Source organism: Bos indicus x Bos taurus, chromosome 24, assembly GCF_003369695.1.
Source record: "Bos indicus x Bos taurus breed Angus x Brahman F1 hybrid chromosome 24, Bos_hybrid_MaternalHap_v2.0, whole genome shotgun sequence".
NCBI lineage: Eukaryota > Metazoa > Chordata > Mammalia > Artiodactyla > Bovidae > Bos > Bos indicus x Bos taurus.
Window position 1 is genome coordinate 33554346 of NC_040099.1, and position 14651 is coordinate 33568996.

General features: G+C 51.8%; 1 protein-coding gene across 2 annotated transcripts in view; it reads right to left on the reverse strand.

Moving 5' to 3' along the window:
- CABLES1 (Cdk5 and Abl enzyme substrate 1) overlaps positions 1 to 14183 on the reverse strand; it is a 102678-nt gene extending 88495 nt beyond the window's left edge. The window contains exon 1 of one of the 2 annotated variants that reach the window (XM_027525822.1): positions 13265 to 14183. In XM_027525822.1, coding sequence (XP_027381623.1) covers positions 13265 to 14103 — 839 coding nt within the window. In that variant the 5' untranslated portion in view covers positions 14104 to 14183. The remainder of the gene's footprint in view (positions 1 to 13264) is intronic. The other variant, XM_027525821.1, reaches the window with a different exon arrangement.
- Between the last annotated feature and the right edge of the window lie 468 nt (positions 14184 to 14651).

The window sequence follows — 14651 nt, forward strand, 5'->3', positions numbered from 1 at the left end:
CTAGCATTGTGCAAAGTACTTCAGAGAAATCAGATTTAATCCTGGCTGTTATGCCATGAATCTGCTGTTGTTTAGTCACTGAGTTGTAGCTGACTCTGTGACCTCATGAACTGTAGTCCGCCAGGCTCCTCTGTCCACGGGACTTCCCAGGCAAGAATACTGGAATGGGGTATGTGATTATTAACATGTCCAACTCTTACAGAGATTCTGGAATCTGCCTATGGGCACACCCGGGAGATGGCAGATCTGAGATGTGTAGCTATTTCCACATGGCTCTGCAGCTCATAACGTTAGTGTGCAATAAGCAAACCATGATTATGAAAAACCACCCGTAAAACAAGAAAAAGATGAGATTGCTGCTGGAATCTTAAGACTGTGTCCTCGGACTTTCCTGGTGGTCCAGTGGCTATGACTCCGTGGTCTCAATGCAGCAGACCCAGGTTTGATCTCTGGTCAGAGAACTAGATCCCACATGCCACAACTAAGATCCGGCACAGCCAAATAAATAAATAACTTAAAAAAAAAAAAAAAGACCGCATCCTGGCCTTACTTTGAATAACAGAGTAAGTACAAAATCACTCAACACTGGGTGCTTGTTTAGTTACTGCAGCAGACTATTACGCAGCTTTGCAAAGGCATGTTTTCCTTCTCCTGAGAACATATCTTTATCCTCCACGCTCGAGATCACTCAGACTTCAACACCTGGTAATTAGCTGTAAACATGCACAAGCTGAACCCAGGAATTGTTTGAAAAAAAGTCTCATGATCTCGCTCAAGGGTACTTTTTTCTTTAATAAAAAGAAATTATATGTCTTAACTGAAATGCACAAAATCTGACTTTTTTTTAAAATTGACATGCTCAGCATTTACCTTAAAAGGTAACATTAGAATTTTTAGACCAAAGACCAATGAGCATAAAACTTGGTTTCTCTTGAAGCTGAAAATGTATACATCCTCAACCAATACATTATTTAATGACCCTACATACTTCATCTCGAGCTATCTGGAGAGTAAAGGCACAGTGTTATGAGAAACAAGACAATGAGAAGAAACAGGGTCAGAACTTTCTTGGTGATCCGGTGACTAAGACTCTGAGCTCCCAATGGAGGGGGCCTGGGTTTGATCCCTGGTCAGGGAACTAGATCCCACATGCCACAACAAAGAGTTTGCATGCCGCAAGTAAAGATCTTGCATGCTGCAGCTAAGAGCCGGCACAGCCAAATAAATAAATATTAAAGAAAGAAAGAAACAGGGTCATCTTCAGGTCTGCAATTTTTTCTTCTAGAGAGTATTTATTAAACGCATAGCACTGGATTGTGCTCACATCCATCCTGTCACTGAGATGGCTCTGCTATCCCATCAGTCCATACACTGGAACCCGTGTGTGTGTGTGTGGGGGGGGGGTCCCTTGATGCCTCTGTACCCCGCCCTCCACAGCCAGTCCATCTCCAAGTTCATTCCGCTGCACCTTAAATCCCTGTGGGATCCACCCCTTCTCCCCACCCCCATCACTGCCACTCCAGCCCAGTCGCCACCATCCTCTGCCAGGACAGTAGCTACAAACTGTGGTTTCCTCCCATCTGTGGCTTCTCTCATCTAACTGTCCTTCCATGCTGCCGCCGGCCCAATCATTTCAAAACACAGGTCTTACTCTGGTTCCACCTGGCTAGTGATATCACATTGCTCTGCTGATGAACATCAAAATCCTCCCTGTGGTCCAAACACACCGCCTGCCCTTCATCTGCTTCCTTCACATCTTCCTGCTTCTTCCCACCAGAGACCCTTCCCAGACTGGTCCTGTGGTCTACACACTCCTCCCAGCCCGTGTTCACCCTTTAGACACCTCCAGAAGCCAGCCCTCCCCACCACAAGCAGGTCAAACCCACCATGGCGCTCATCACAGGCCCCAATGGGACGAAGGCCCTCCCCTCTGTCCACGCAAGAGAGTCGCAGCCCTACACCTGTGGGTGATTATTTAAGTGTCTAACTGGACACAAGCTGGAAATGACCACTCAAGTCACACATGTGTGTGCATGCTCAGTTGTGTCTGACTCTTTGCAACCCCATAGATTGTAGCCCCTCAGGCTCCTCTGTCCACGGATTCTCCAGGCAAGAATATTGGAGTGGGTTGCCATGCCCTCCTCCGGGAGATCTTCCCAACCCAGGGAAGGAACTCATGTCCCTTATGTCTCCTGCGTTGGCAGGCAGATTCTTTACCAGAATTGGAGCCTGTCATTCTATCTTGTTTTTGAGTCAGTGATCCCCTCACTGTCTCCACCCTAGTCTTGGATTGAACCTGCAGTATCTCTGAGGTGCACCTATATTTCCAAATAAGGTCAGAATGTTTCTGAGGTTCCAGGTGGGAACCCCATACCCACAAGAGCTGCAGAGATGGGTGACCCGAAGGACTTCAGGGAGCACAGGCAGTGCCCCAAATCCACGTGGTCGCCGAGCACCACAGTGACAAGTTGGTGCTGGGGGTTAGTGACGGCAGAGGCCTCCGGTCTCCACTTCTCTCTGGGGCTCCTAACACCAGCTTCTTTGCTGGTCTCCCTTCCTCCAGGAGAAGTTTCCAAGTGTCCATGAACCTCCTGAAATTCTTTCTAAAATTCTCTCTGTATTAAAATAGATGAACTCCCAGAACAGAAAATTTTTCATGGGCACAAGTTCCTCTTTCTGAAGTGACGACTAAGATGCTAAAAGGGTTAAAAACAAAAGGCACTGCTCTCCTTCCTCCAGCCAACCCGCCTCGTTTTCATAAGCCCTGCTCTGTGCACACCTGTCCTTGCTCACAGGCCTCCCTCTGAGCACTGGGCCGCCAGTCCCTGCAGGCTCAGCTCCGAGGCCACCTCCAGGACAACCGCCCGCTCCAGAGGGGGACCAGGGAGCCCCACTGCCTCGGCCTGTAGTTCTCCTCTCTTCTGGAAGGTAGGTGCTGGTCCACTGATCCCTGAACCACCAAGCGACCTGATGGTTCACACACAGGCGTGTGAACAACCTGGCACGTGGAGGGGAGTGGGTTGCTGCTGACCCCACGCCACATGGGTCACACCGGGGACACTGACAAGCCCCACCTCTGTCTTCCCAGAGGGGTCAAAGGCAAGCGCCAGGTGCAGAGAGACCTGCGAGCAGGGAGGGGATGCCAAGTCCATCACCGAAGTAGCATTCAACCGACTCCATGGCCATGGCCACAGGGACCTTGAGGGTGTCCCAAGAGCCCTCACACTCCACGGGTGTCCTGCCTAGAGAAGGCGGCTGAGCAGGCAGCAGGCAGACCACAGCAGGAGGGCCACGGCTTCTGCAAGGGGAGGGAGCAGAGACACATCTTCCAGAATTGTCTTGGCAGGTAGCTCTCCCCTCCTGCAGTCCCGATGGGCAAGGCAGTGTCTTGCATGCCTGGGTGTGGACCAGACTGGTTATTGCTCTTGACCGCACTGCTGTGCTGCTTTAAGCAGATGACACCGAACATGTGATTCACCTCCTTGCTGCCCTGTCCTCAAGACTGTTATTTTCCAGCGTACAAAAGGACAAAAACGCTAAGGGAGGGGGTGGTGGTGTCCTCAGCTGCTCTGGTCTTATTTTACTACTATTTATGAAAGTGAACCGATGCGGTAAATCATCTGGAAGCAAAAAGCTCCACTCCGGATGATCTAAGCAGACCCTGTTGGGTTTCTCAACTGCTTTTTGACTGATGGTGAAGGGCAGAGCAGGGCAACTGTGCACAAAACAGCCACGGTCTTACCGGCCAACCACCAAGGGCCAAACCTCTGCTAGGTGCTTCTCACGTTCATGCTCACAACACCCCCAAATGGGCGGGAAGTTGTTAAAAATTTATTTCTTTATTTGACTGCACTGGGTCTTAGTTGCAGCATGTGAACTCGTAGATGTGGCATGTGGGATCTAGTTCCCTGACCAGGGATCGAACCCCGGGTGCCCGGCATTGGAAGAGGGGAGTTTCACCCACTGGAAGTCCCCAGGCAGGGATTATTAGCCCCATCCTACAGGTGAGGATGCTGACGCTCAGAGGGGTTGGAAGAGTTTCCTCAAAAGGTGTTGCTATGTGGCAGAGTTGTCTGACTCCAAGGTTGGTGCATCTACTCCTGAATCTATGCACTCAATTTTCTGGGAAGGAGGCAGAGCAGCAGGGGTGTGGGAAAGGAGGAACCGACACCAAACTACTGTTTGGAGAAAGCTGTTGTTATTGGGAAAATTTTCCACAACTCGGGCCCCAAACCAGCATTCTCTGTTGGCCTGTCCCTCGAGGTTATCATATGAAAGTCAGAATCCTTGCTTGATGAGAAAGTGTTGCTGGCCAAAAATACAGCACAATATTTCTTCGTACTTGAACATCCTGACTTTGGTTGACTCCAGCCCATAGGTCTGAAATACATGAGGCCCTAGCATTTTTGTTCTCTGGAGGTTAACTAATATACAAGTGGAAGTTGAGGGCAGGAAGGAGAATAAAATTCTACAGCATTTAATAGAGTTCTTTGTTTTTCTTAAGTGAAACAACTACATTAGAGTTTGTGGTTTATTTTTAAAACTCTCGGCTTGGAACCAGAAAACCCAGGTTTCAAAATTCCAGCTCTGCCATGTGTGGGGTACGTGACCATGGACATGACCACTTCGTTCTTTGTGGTCTCAACTTTCTAGTCTATAAAACAGCTACCACATTGCCTTTCTGAAAACTATTTAGTATATACGAAAGCACTTTGTAAATGGTAAAGCCCCAAACAAGTAAGTAGAATTTAGTAATCAGAAGTTTGTCTTGTGGTGGATAAACTGAATCCTCAAGGACTTACACAATCACCTTTGTAATTTGTAATCTCATCTTCTTTCCTCATAACTCCCTCTTTAATAGCAAACTTTATTTGATTCAATAAAACATAAAAAACTTCATCAAGAACCACTTTTCCACGTCAGATCAACCATTTATCCCCTAACATCCCAATTTTTAAAATTATTTTTGATTGAAATATAGTTGACATACACTACTAGTTTCAGGGGTATGACCTAGTGGTTTGGCATTTAAAAACAGGGAAACGTGCACCTCTTAATTCTTTCACCTTTTTGCCCATCCACACCCCCCATGCCAACATGCCAATTTTAGTCCTTAAGCAAAACATTATAGACTTTGGCTGTTTTCCCGTCTCTCACAACCCCCCATCCCCTTCCTAAGATGATCAAAGTAGACACTTTGCTCTATAAATCATTGGGTCAATGAATAAAATGCTTTAAAATAAAAATCAGTGTGCTAGACACACAAATCTTTGGCATTCTCCAATATTTTGTTAGTCTTTTCCTGAATGGCTTGCCGTCTATTTGTCATGGGTTAAACTTAGATTTAAGTACTCTCCTACCCTTTAAATTGGGGATAAGATTGTATCCTTTCATGAACACACACATTATTACAATATTCCAAGTCTTAAATGTCTAGTATTCCCAAGCTCTGTTTTATAAGCTTTTGTCTTTGTGACCAAATGTTCAGCAATAAACTCCAAACCACATTAATAATAATCCCATTAAACATAAACTAGTGTGCAATTATCCAAAATACTAACACAAACAAAAAGGGGGGGAAAAAAAAAAACAGGAAACCCTGATTGATTGTATTATCTCAGAGACTTTTAAAAACCAAACAAAAATAAAAATGCATCACAGTTTGTAAAGGAGAGTAACAGGTAATGATTTTATGATTCCTACAGATAATACTAAGCAATCTGTTTGAGACTTAGTGTCTCAAAGTTTAGTTTTTAAATTGCACGCAGGTTGAAGCTTGAGGTGGGGGGTTGTTAGATGTTTTTTGAGGTGTAAACTGGGTGGTGATGGTGGTCACCCTTTGAGAAATTCACAGAATCATGTCAAGTAACAGATTCTGATAAAAATGTTTGGTTTTTCCCTCTTCCTCTGATGACCACATTTTGCACAGCCCCCCAGGGGAGAATGGAACCAAGAGATGTACCGTTGAGGCCCTGGCACACGTGCTGACAAACCAGCTCTCTGAAAGGGAAAAAGCAAAACCCTGGCTTGTAATAACCACTGGCTGATTCCTGTGGTGTAAACGCTCCCACTATGGCTGATTTCAGTTACCCATCAGCTGAGATTCCTTGGTCGTCCCGTCCCTACAGAGTCAGTCCAGCATACTCTCACCTCTGGCAGAAACCCAGATCAGAAGCCAGAGAGACCAGGCCTCAAATTCTAACTCTAGATTCCAGCTGTGAGGCCTCTGGCAAGCTTCCTTAAGCCCTCCAAACCTCATTGTCCACAGCTCTAATATATGTATAAGCCCTATGTCTTAGAATTGCCATACAAATAAAACAAAAGATGGATATGAGGGGCTTCCCTGGTGGCTCAGTGGTAAAGAACCCACCTGCCAATACGGGGGACTCGGGTACAATCCCTGGATTGGGAAGATCCCCTGAAGGAAGAAATGGCAACCCACTCCAGTATTCTTGCCTGGGAAATCCCATGGACAGAGGAGCCTGGTGGGCTACAATTCATGGGGTCTCAAAGAGTCGGACATAACTTAGGGACTAAACAGCGAATACATATGAAGCCCATAGCACACAGGAAGGTGCTGCTTCCCCTCCCTGCAGAGTGGGGAGAAGCCAGCGTGGGTGGGGTGGGGTTGGTGGATGAGTGAATGATGCAGGGGGAGAGGAGAGACATTCAAGGAGGGAGGTTCGTTGCTGCAGGACTGAGGGAGGAGGTGGTAGAGTGGCTAATTTACCAAATAAAATGTTGAGAGTGATTCTGGTTAAAAATAAAAGACCTAGAAAGTTGGAGGGGGGACACTCCCAGGCCTGTCACCAGCAAGTCCCCAACCACCAAGGAGTCAGGGACAGGTGCACTCAGACCCACAGAGAAGGAAGAAAGTCATCCCTAGGAGGGCGTGCTCAGCGCCAAACCTGGGGCCTCTGCAGGGCGATGGGTCTGCAACGGTAGAAGGGGCGTCTGGTGGGGAAGCATCCCATGGAGAGGCCGGTGGGTGCCAGAACCCAGGTGCCCTTTGTGAAGCCAGCGCAGAAGACAGGCGTGCAGGGGAGCAGAGAGCATGCTGGCCACACATGGAAGAAAAGGAGTTTAGGACTGCCGGGATCCGACGTGGGCCTCAGAAAGGTCCCTCGGCCAGCTGGAAAGAAGGGATGGCGGGTCCAAACAGAAGCCAGGAGCTTCCAGGAGACAAGGATAGGGGACCAGCCCACATCTCTGGGGACAGAGCCCTGGGCAGAGGCATAGGTCTCGGCCATTTCTATAAGAGTCAGAGAACAAACAGTTTAGGCTCTGCGGGCCATGTGGTCTCTGCCACAGCTACTCTACTCTGCTTGTAGCACAAGGACTGCCCAAGACAGTACAGAGATGAACAGGAGGGGCTGTTTCCCAGAAAATCTTATTTATAAACAGCTCCTGGGCCTGAATGTGCTGACCCCTGGGCTGGGGAAAAGGGGTGATGCTGAAAAGACACCAAAGGTCCAAAAAAAGGAAACGCATCCAGGAGGGAGGTAGTATTATTATCATTCCCATTTCACGGATGAGACCCTCAGCACTAAGGAAGAACTACCGCCATACACCCAATTCCTGGGGGCGCCAGGCTCCTAATTCTCCTGTCTCCCTGAGGGCACAGAGCCCAGGTGGACTAAACAGGTAACAAAGGTGACGGGAATTTGGGTGTGGCAGAGAAACGCGGGCGTGGCAGGGAGCAGGCAGGCACTGGGCAGGACTGGATCCCTGTAGACACCGACAGAGAAGAGACGCCTAAATAAGGAAACTGCAGGGCCAGCACTGCTCTTAGAGGTCACGGAGGCCACGTTCGCCCCCGACCAGCTCAAGCCAGTCAAACAAGTATTTAGGAGCCTGACTCAAACCACAGCAGAGCAGAGACAAGCGCGTTTGGACACATATCCTGGAGCCAGACTGCCCAGGGGCAGGCAGAGTGACCCTGGGCCAGTAACTTAACTTCTCTGTGCTTCAGAATAAGGGTGATGCTGTGTAAGGGCTGTTATAAGTGTGAACCAGCTGATGCGTTGTTCCCTTAGAACCACACCTGGGATGTGGTAGTTAAATACAAATACTGCATCAAAGCACTGAGCCAGGTCCCACAGTGGGCACATGAAGTGTCTCTGCCCTGGTAGGGCTCAGAAAACAGGCTCAGCTCTAATCAAGCTCCCATCACCAGAAAAACCATCCTGTTGATGTGTGCCTCCCAACAGACAAGGATTACGTTCAAGCCTGTACCTCCCATAACTGGTACGTCTTGATATTCATCACATTCATGTTTGTTGAATAAATCATACAAGGCTTTAGGTCCCCAAACTAGAATTTCCTCCATGACATAAAACACAGCTCCTAGGGTCATCCTCTGCCCACTCTGTGACCCTGGATTCCTGCTTCTCCACATTGTCGGGACCTGAAATCAACATCTACTAAAGCACTGTGTAAACCTGATGGCCTTTCGGTCCATCCTCCCCAGAGGAGGGGACCACGGATCACTTCTGTGACGGGGCTCGTAGAGACAGGGCTGGACTGCCTCAGTGGCTGTGGCTTCCAGCCTGGATGGAGCAGGCAGGCCAGCTGTGACACCTCCGCAGCCAGAGGAGCACAGCTGACCCTCCCTGCCAGCCTGGGAAACCCATTCCTTCATCCATGAGCGCACGTCCTGCCTATGGGAGCCACCCGGGATAAACTTAGCTCCACCTCCCCGTCTGACGCTGAGGTTCAGTTATCCACTTGTTCCCAGGCATTATGCCCGGCCTCCGAGGCAGGTCACAGGGCACTAGCCTGGAAAAGCACACCACTCCACTGTCCCAGCGCTTTCGTCCCAGAAGAAAACTGAGGTGGGGCAGGGAAGCCACCTGCCCTTGGTTGCCAGCCAGGGCAGGGACTGGCTCTGAGCCCAGGGGGGCAGGGTACCAGCTTGGCATTCCTGATTGACATGCTGTCACCTCATCCAGCCTCACCTACTGCTCCTTCCCAGCGCGTTCAAAGGCCGCCTGTCCCTTGCCCTCTCCCTACCTAACAACTCTCCTTCCCAGGGGAAAAAAATCCAGGCAGGTGGGGCTCCCCGGGGTGGCTATGCGGACACAATGCAGAGCCAGGCTATGGCTTCCCCACCCTCCCCAGAGGACAAAGGATCACGCTTGAACGTGCTGCCTCCCTGGGCACTTGTCAGCAGTGGGCAGGCTTCCAATCCACTTCCCCTTCCGAGTTCACCCACACCTGACAACCTGGTGAGTGTAAGGAAGAGGGCGGCGGGTGAGCCTTGGGCTCTTGTCTCAGGCCCTGGGAGGAGGCACAGGGGAGCATCCTGACCAAGGCCTAGACCAGCCCAGGGCTGTACCCTTGGCGTCCACAATGCACATTGCTGGAAAGATGGCTCAACAGTAACTTGGGTTCGCTTATTGCTAAAATCCAGATAGGTCAGGTTGCTTACAGCTAAAACACAGTGTCACAAAGTCACAATGCAGAGAGGTGACAAAGTGGGGGGATTAGAATCCAAGGCTTGGGGCTCTTCTGCACCACGGGCTCTTTCCATTTAAGACCGGAGTCTCCACAAGGCACACCGTTAGCAGAGATGTTCTAAGAAGCAAAACCCTCACCTTGTTTGAAATGAATACCCTGGTCCCCACACACCCCTTCATCGGGCCCCATGGTACACACGTGTTCACCTAGGCCCCATTCCGCACTTCAGCAGCACCAGGAAGTGGAGGAACCCAGGACTGCTGCCAGCTGCTACCTAAGGGGAAACTTTTCAAGTGAAAGAAAGCCTTGAAACACACTCCCTTTCACCTATTAACGCCTTCCTTAGGCAGAGAACACAACAGGGTGTCAAGCTAGAAGGCATCTTTCTGGCTTCTCGCTTCTGACACCTAGCCACAGAGCAAACTCAGCATAAACCCCAGTGCACTGGCTTCCCATCCCTGGAGCCCCATCCATGAGGCCTGTGGTCCTGGGTTCTCTATGCACGTCAGTAGAGACTGGAAAGTAGCAGCAAAGCCAGGGACCCCTCAGAGCAAAGCTAAATGTGGGGAGGATGACTCAGAGAGGGTGTACAGAACCTCACAAGCACCACTGGCCTGCTACGTGTCCTGGACAAACATCTAGTAGGGTCCAGAGCTCCCAAATTCTCCTTGGGCCCATGCATGCCCGGCACGGTGATCCATGCAGGGGCAGAGGAAAGGCATCAAGTTCCGGACTTCCCTGGTGGCCCAGTGGCTGAGACTGAGCTCCCAAAGCAGTGGGCCTGGTTTGATCGCTGGTCAGGGAACTAGATCCCACCTGCCACAGCTGAGTTCACATGCCATAACTACAGATTCCACATGCCGGAATTAAAAGGATTCTGCATGCCGCAACAAAGATCGAGGGTCCTGCATGCCATAGCTGGGACCCAGTGCAGGCAAATAAATAAATATATATTTAAAAAAAAAAAAAAAAAAAACAAGAAGAAAGAAAGAAGAATGTCAGGTTTGGATCTCAAAGATATGGAGTCCTATCTTGGCAAACACTGGGTCTGAGAAAGAATCTACACGTAGGGAGGCTGTGAGAATTCACTGTGATAAACATCAACTCTCCAGCACAGAGATGGTGTCCTCAATCCGTCAACACATCTGTGCCAAGGTCTGGGCACACACATGTTCCTGCCATATTTCAAGATTTGGAAGTACAAGTCATAAATGTGATCAGTCTTGCAAGTGTCCAGATGAAAGTAACAAAATAAATAAGATTTCGGATCAGGAGATTCTGATTTTTATATACCCATAACAAACTGAATGTGTGAAATTCCAAGTTCATGGGGAAAAAAGAGGCAGATTTCAGATGAACTATGGCAGTTTTTCCAAACTTTCCCTTGTATATGAATCATCTGGGGAATCTTGTTAAAATGCAAATTTGTACTCAAGTAATCCAGAATAGGACCTGAGGGTTTGTGAAGGTCCAAGAACTCACTTTTGAGCAGCAAGGTTGTTTGGAATTCTTTAAATTGAAAGAAACAAATCCAAGGAAAATATATGATTTAAAAATGACACCCCAGGAGAACATCCATGAAATAGTATATGGAACCACCCAGGCAAGCAGTATTTCTTAAAGCGAGGCACACCAGGAAAGTAAATGACATTCTTTAAACTACCCTGAGTTCTTTAAGTTGGCCCTGGGCCTGATTCAAATGAGTCTATATGCCACATCACAACTCATCTAAGCATGTGAAAGTTCTCTCTAGTGATCAGAAAAACAACACACTTCTGACAAAACTCCTGTAAGCAGTGCAGTGTAGGAAACAAAATGCCCTAGGAGATTCCAAGTTTCTGGCCATGAGAAATGGCCATGCTCGCACTTCAAGGCCTTTCTTCAATCTCAGTCTCACCAATTTATTTCCTCTCTGCACATTAAATTTGACACGGTTTCTGTTGACAGCTGTAATTTTTTAAAAAGCCTGTCAAGTTGCCAGATATGGATAATTCCAAAGTTATAAGATGAATGCGACCGTCAAGTAAGGAAGCATCACACTGACTCACTCATCTTAATGTGTGTGTTGGGGGAGGGGATCAATAAAACACCCACGGGGTTCATCTTTATAGGATCAGCGGTTAAATCTGGCTATTTGGGGGATCAGAAATATTAACACACAAGATCGTCTAAAGGTGATTCTTAGAGACGAAGTGTGAGGTCATTTGATCTCCAGCTGTTGCGAGCAGGGGAACACATCTGTCAAGCATGAGACACAGGCCAGTCTGGCACATGGCTTAGAATAACACCTATGTTTATTACCACTCTTGCCCTGACCCACTGGACAAGCTGGGCTCAGGTTCAAACTACAGAGTCATTAGGAGCCAGTGTGTGATGTCAAGCCGCTGGGAAACTGCTGAGTCTGAGCCACTCACCCAGAAAGGAAGGGATCCTCCTCCCCTCCCGCCCACTGGCCTGCTATGCTATGGGGGAGATGTGAGCCCTGACAAGAAACTCAGGCCCAGATGGTCACCTGTGCCCAGCATCGCTAATCACCCAGGGAAATCACAAGGCTGTCTGACAGGTCCACACCCCTGTCCGCAGACATGCGGACTCAACTAGGATGCTGCACACCAAACAGGGTCCTGATTTCAACCCTTAGGAGGAAAGAGACTCCGGACAAAATTCTGAAGGAGCCTGGTCCATTCATCACCATCTGTCCATTGGGAGAGGAAGTTAAGTTTTCCAACAGACCACCTTCTTAATAGACCAGAAAAAGCCTAAGTGTTCAGAGCATCACAGGAGAGAGGCTGTAACAGAAAAGGTTCTCCTTTCTCATCTCCAGGCCTGCAACAGGCTGGCAAGTTCCCATCCCAGAAAGGGAAACTGAGGCCTCAGGAAGCTGACATAACTGAGCCATAGGAGGCCTTCCTAACTAACTAGCCTGGACGTTCCCTCCCAGGAACCAGGCCTGCACTTCCTCCCGGTTGCTCAGTCCTGTTCTCCCCCTATCCCACCTGCCTGATGCAGACAGAACTGCCCAGGGTGCCTGGAACAAGCTCTAGCCATTTCCTGAATGGGCAAGTGTCCAGCATTTCACGGTTTTGCTAAGATGGTTGAGACCTGGAGATGACTTAAGCTACCAAACACAACCTTTTGAAAGGTGAAAAACTTTTCACTCATTTCAGCGAATTCACGTTGGGATGCAAAAAAGAATCCTCAAGCCCTATTTCCTCTCTGTCCCCCACCCTCAAGGCCTTCAAGGGCACATAAGAAGGGCTTTCCTTTTCTTAGGAAAGCAAAAGGAAAATGCCAAGTGCTCCTGGGACACTGGAATACTTGGAGCGCAAGCAGAACTTAGAAGGCATTCGCGGCGGCGTGTCTGCGGCAAGTTAAGACTCACACGCGCCGCTCGGCCGGCTGCCGGACCCACTGCTGGACTCTGCGTCCCGCCTAGTCTTGCCGGGAGCGAGAAGAGTGCTTCTCCGGTCCGGCCCGGGTTTCTGAAAGCTCATGCTCTTTTCCTTGCAATGAGAGGTTTTGATGCCACTTTTTTTGGTGGGCTCCCGCAACCTGTACCTCCAACCCCATTTGCATAAGCACGGTGCTTCTCGGTGAGTGCTGGGCTCGTGCACACACGTGTGAAAACACACACACACACACTCCCCAGAGACCTTCCTTCTTCCGCGTGCCCTCGCGGTTTGGAATTCGCGCCAGAAGCCCAGGGATCCGGCAGGGCGCGGGAAGTGGGAGCGCCGGGTGTCCCGCAGCAGAGCGCCGGCCGGGCGGGGTTAGGAGAGGCGCGCGCCGCGTCCTGGCTACTCACCGGGACCTCTGCAGCTGCTCGAAGGCGCTGGAGCCGCTCCCCGGGCCCGCCTGCTCCAGCGAACAGTAGTTCTGCGAGGTCTGCCTGGAGAAGGCGATGGGCAGGATTCCCTGAGTGAACGAGTTGAGGCGGCCCCGACTGCCGCTCCCGCCCCCGGGGGTCCCGGAGCTCAGGAAGGCGGCCGCCGGCACGTGCACTCCGGTAAAGGCATCGTCCTCCTCCAGCTCCTCCGGCCCGGCGTCCCCGGGCCCGTCTGGCGGCTGCGGCTGAACGCCAGCGGCGAAAGGCGCGGGCCGGAGCTGCTGCCACAGCTCCCCCGACGCCCGGCCGGCGCCCAGGGAGCTTGCGAACCCCCGGGCCGCCCCGGGGCCGAGCACGGTCGCGTGGCCGCCGGGGACAAGCGGCGAGGGCGGCGGGAGGCAGGGGCCCGATCCAGCCGCCAACGCCGCCGCCGCCGCGCCCGCCGCGGAGAGCGCGCCGCAGCCTCCCCGCTCGGCGGCTGCTGGCAGGCTGAGCCGAGTCCTCGAGCCGCAGCCGCTGCCGGGCTTGGCCGCGCTGCTGTCCTCGCCGCCGGCCCACTCCTCGTCCTGCAGCGGCGGCCGTCCGTCCAACGAGATGTTGGTGAGGAAGGAGAGGGCAGCTTGGCGCCGCCGCGGGTCCATGCGCGGCTTCCTGGGGGGCTCGGGCGGCGGCTGGGCCGGCGCTGCGGCCGCGGGCCGGGGCTGAGGCGGCGGCTGCAATCTGCCGATGCCCGCGGCGTCGGTGCCGGCGCTGCTGGTGCTGCTGCTGCGGACGGCCGTGCCGGCGGTGGCGGCCGTGGTGGCGGCAGTCGCCGCCATTGTGTCCGTCTGCGGCGAGATTTCCGCGATGCCCCCGGAGAAGCGAGTGGCGCCCGAGTGCTAAGCGGCGGGCGCGAGCGCCGGTGACCCGGGCTGGGCAGGGCGCGGGGCGCGGGCGGCGTGCGCGGCGGCCCGGCCCCCCAGCGGGCGGGCCATGCTCGCCCCTCGGTGCTCGGGCGGGGGGCGCCGCCGCCCTGGCCCACGCGCGCGGCTGCTGGCTGGCTCGCTGGCCGTCTGCCCGCCCGCCCGCCCGCCCGCCTGCGGGATCGGTGCTGGGCCCTCCGGGACCCCGCGATCTGCTGCTCTCCGGCCCCCGGGTCGGTATTTATAGGTGCGCGCGCCCCGCGCTCGCTCTGCGAAACGCTCTGTGCAAAAAAAAAAAAAACACAGTATCACGTGTGGGGGGTGAAACCTGGGAGGAAAACAAAGCCGCAGGCGGCAGCCGCGCAGGCAGGCAGCTGGAGGCGGGGGGCAGGAGGAGGAGGAAGAGGAGGAGGAAGGGAAAACCGAGCGGGTGGCGGGGCGGGGATCGGCCTGGAGGTCCAGGT